The sequence below is a fragment of the Marmota marmota genome, unplaced genomic scaffold (assembly GCF_001458135.2).
Source record: "Marmota marmota marmota unplaced genomic scaffold, marMar, whole genome shotgun sequence".
Classification (NCBI taxonomy): Eukaryota; Metazoa; Chordata; class Mammalia; order Rodentia; family Sciuridae; genus Marmota; species Marmota marmota.
Window position 1 is genome coordinate 40,991,690 of NW_025999990.1, and position 1,856 is coordinate 40,993,545.

The window sequence follows — 1,856 nt, forward strand, 5'->3', positions numbered from 1 at the left end:
TGCTTTTAACATTTCTTGTTAGTCTTTCTTGTGCCATTTGCCAAGATAAACGGACTCGATGTCAAAAAATAAAAATTTGGGAAAATTCAGTAAAGCATAAATAGTTTTCTTAAAACGGTAATCAGGTGTTGGGAATTGTTGTAAACTGCCTTATTTTACTTTTCCCCACTCCCGAAGACTGTCATCAGACCTTTTTGTAGCTAGCGCGGCCAAGAAGGACTTTGGTTCCCCTCCCTTTCATTCACAGTCGACGCCCCGCCCACCGCGACGCCGCCGGGACTCTAGCTGGCGCGGCCCCTTTAAGGAGGCAGGCGCCACGGGGCGGTCCCCGCGCTGATTGGCGGAGCTCAGAGCCACGTGGCCGTGCCGGGTGGAGTCTCCCTGGCACTGATTGGGGGCTCTGGAGGGCGGCTGGGCACTGCATCTCCCCCCGAAAAGGGAGCGAGTTGACAGATGAGCTCGCGGGGGTCCCTAATCGGGCTCACCTTTTGTACCTGCTACCTGGCTTCTTACCTAATGAACAAGGTGAGGGGGCGGCGCGGGAGGCGTGATCGAACGTGGGATTTGAGCCGGATCCCCGTCCGTGGGAGGAGTGCAGCCTCCGGCTTGTCATCTTTTTGATGAAACCCAGTCTGTGTGGGATCCTCTTCTGGAAGTAGGATTTCTTGGGATCCCAGGGTCCTCCTGTTCTGAAACATCCGGATCTCCTGGGAAACAGGATTTTTTTGACTGTCCATTTCCCGGGAACTTAATTTTGGGTTGCAAGCACTACTTTTAAGCGAAAGAAAGCAATTAGCTTCAGTTCCCTCGGGGAAGGAAAAGTTGGAGAAGAAGTCAGACGCATCCTGTTTCCCACCCCAGAGGCGTTCTTTTCCCCAGAAACCCAGAGTTCGATAAGCCTTTTAAATGGAAGAGATTAATCCATCTCCCTCTAGCCCCTCTGATCCTCAGACCTATTTTTTTTTTTTCTGTAGCCCAAAGCACTTCCAGTATATTCAAAGGATTTTTGTGGGATTTTTTTATATAAAACTTACGTTTAAAATAATATCATAAATCCGTTTGATGAGGCAGAGAAGCACTGTTATCTTGTTCTGGTTTTTGTTTGGGTAGGAGGGGAAAGCTAAGTTGGGTTTGGTACCATGCAGGGAAATGCTGGACCTATGGGCACGGCTAGGGCATCTGGCCTGGACTCTGGGTGGCCTGAGCCAAAGTGCCCATGAAGGTGAGGACCGCTGTGCCTTTTGTGGCATCTCTACTGCTCTCTCCCTGCATATCCCTTACTCCAATAGCTTTGCTTTCTGAAAAAGAACCATCAAAAAACATTTCCTTATGCTTTGTCTTTTAGCTGCCTTCAATATATTCAATATAGGATAACCCTAACCCCTTTCCCTCTCCAGCTGATTTTTAGTTATGGAGCTAAGCTTTTGAAGATTCATAATGGAGCTTGGCAGGAGGTGGATGTATATCCTGATTTTTCTCTTACCTGGTTTCTTTGTAAAGCTAAGTTTTGTTGTTGTTGTTGTTTTTTGTTTGTTTTTAGTGGTTCTGGAGATAGAGCATGGCCTTGAGCATGTTAGACAAGTGCTCAATCAACTGAGCTATACCCCCATCCCCTACCATAAGTTGTTTTGTTTTTTTTTTAATTGAGATGGGATAGAGTCCTCTGGAGAGGGTTATTGTGAGAATTATTGAAAATGATGTTTGTGCTGGGCATAATGGCACATGCTTGTAATCCTAGTCAAGATTACAGGTGTATTGGGAGGTCAAGGCAGGTGTATTGCAAGTTCAAAGCTAGCCTCAGCAACTTAGCAAGGTCTAAGCAACTTATTGAGATCCTGTTTCAAAAAGGGCGGGGT

General features: G+C 46.8%; 1 protein-coding gene across 3 annotated transcripts in view; it reads left to right on the top strand.

The window, feature by feature from the left end:
- The first annotated feature begins 355 nt into the window (after positions 1–355).
- Tmem241 (transmembrane protein 241) overlaps positions 356–1,856 on the top strand; it is a 119,444-nt gene continuing 117,943 nt past the window's right edge. For 2 of the 3 annotated variants that reach the window (XM_048806438.1, XM_048806439.1), the window contains exon 1: positions 356–525. In XM_048806438.1, the coding sequence (XP_048662395.1) occupies positions 454–525 (72 nt within the window). In that variant the 5' untranslated portion in view covers positions 356–453. The remainder of the gene's footprint in view (positions 526–1,856) is intronic. The other variant, XM_048806441.1, reaches the window with a different exon arrangement.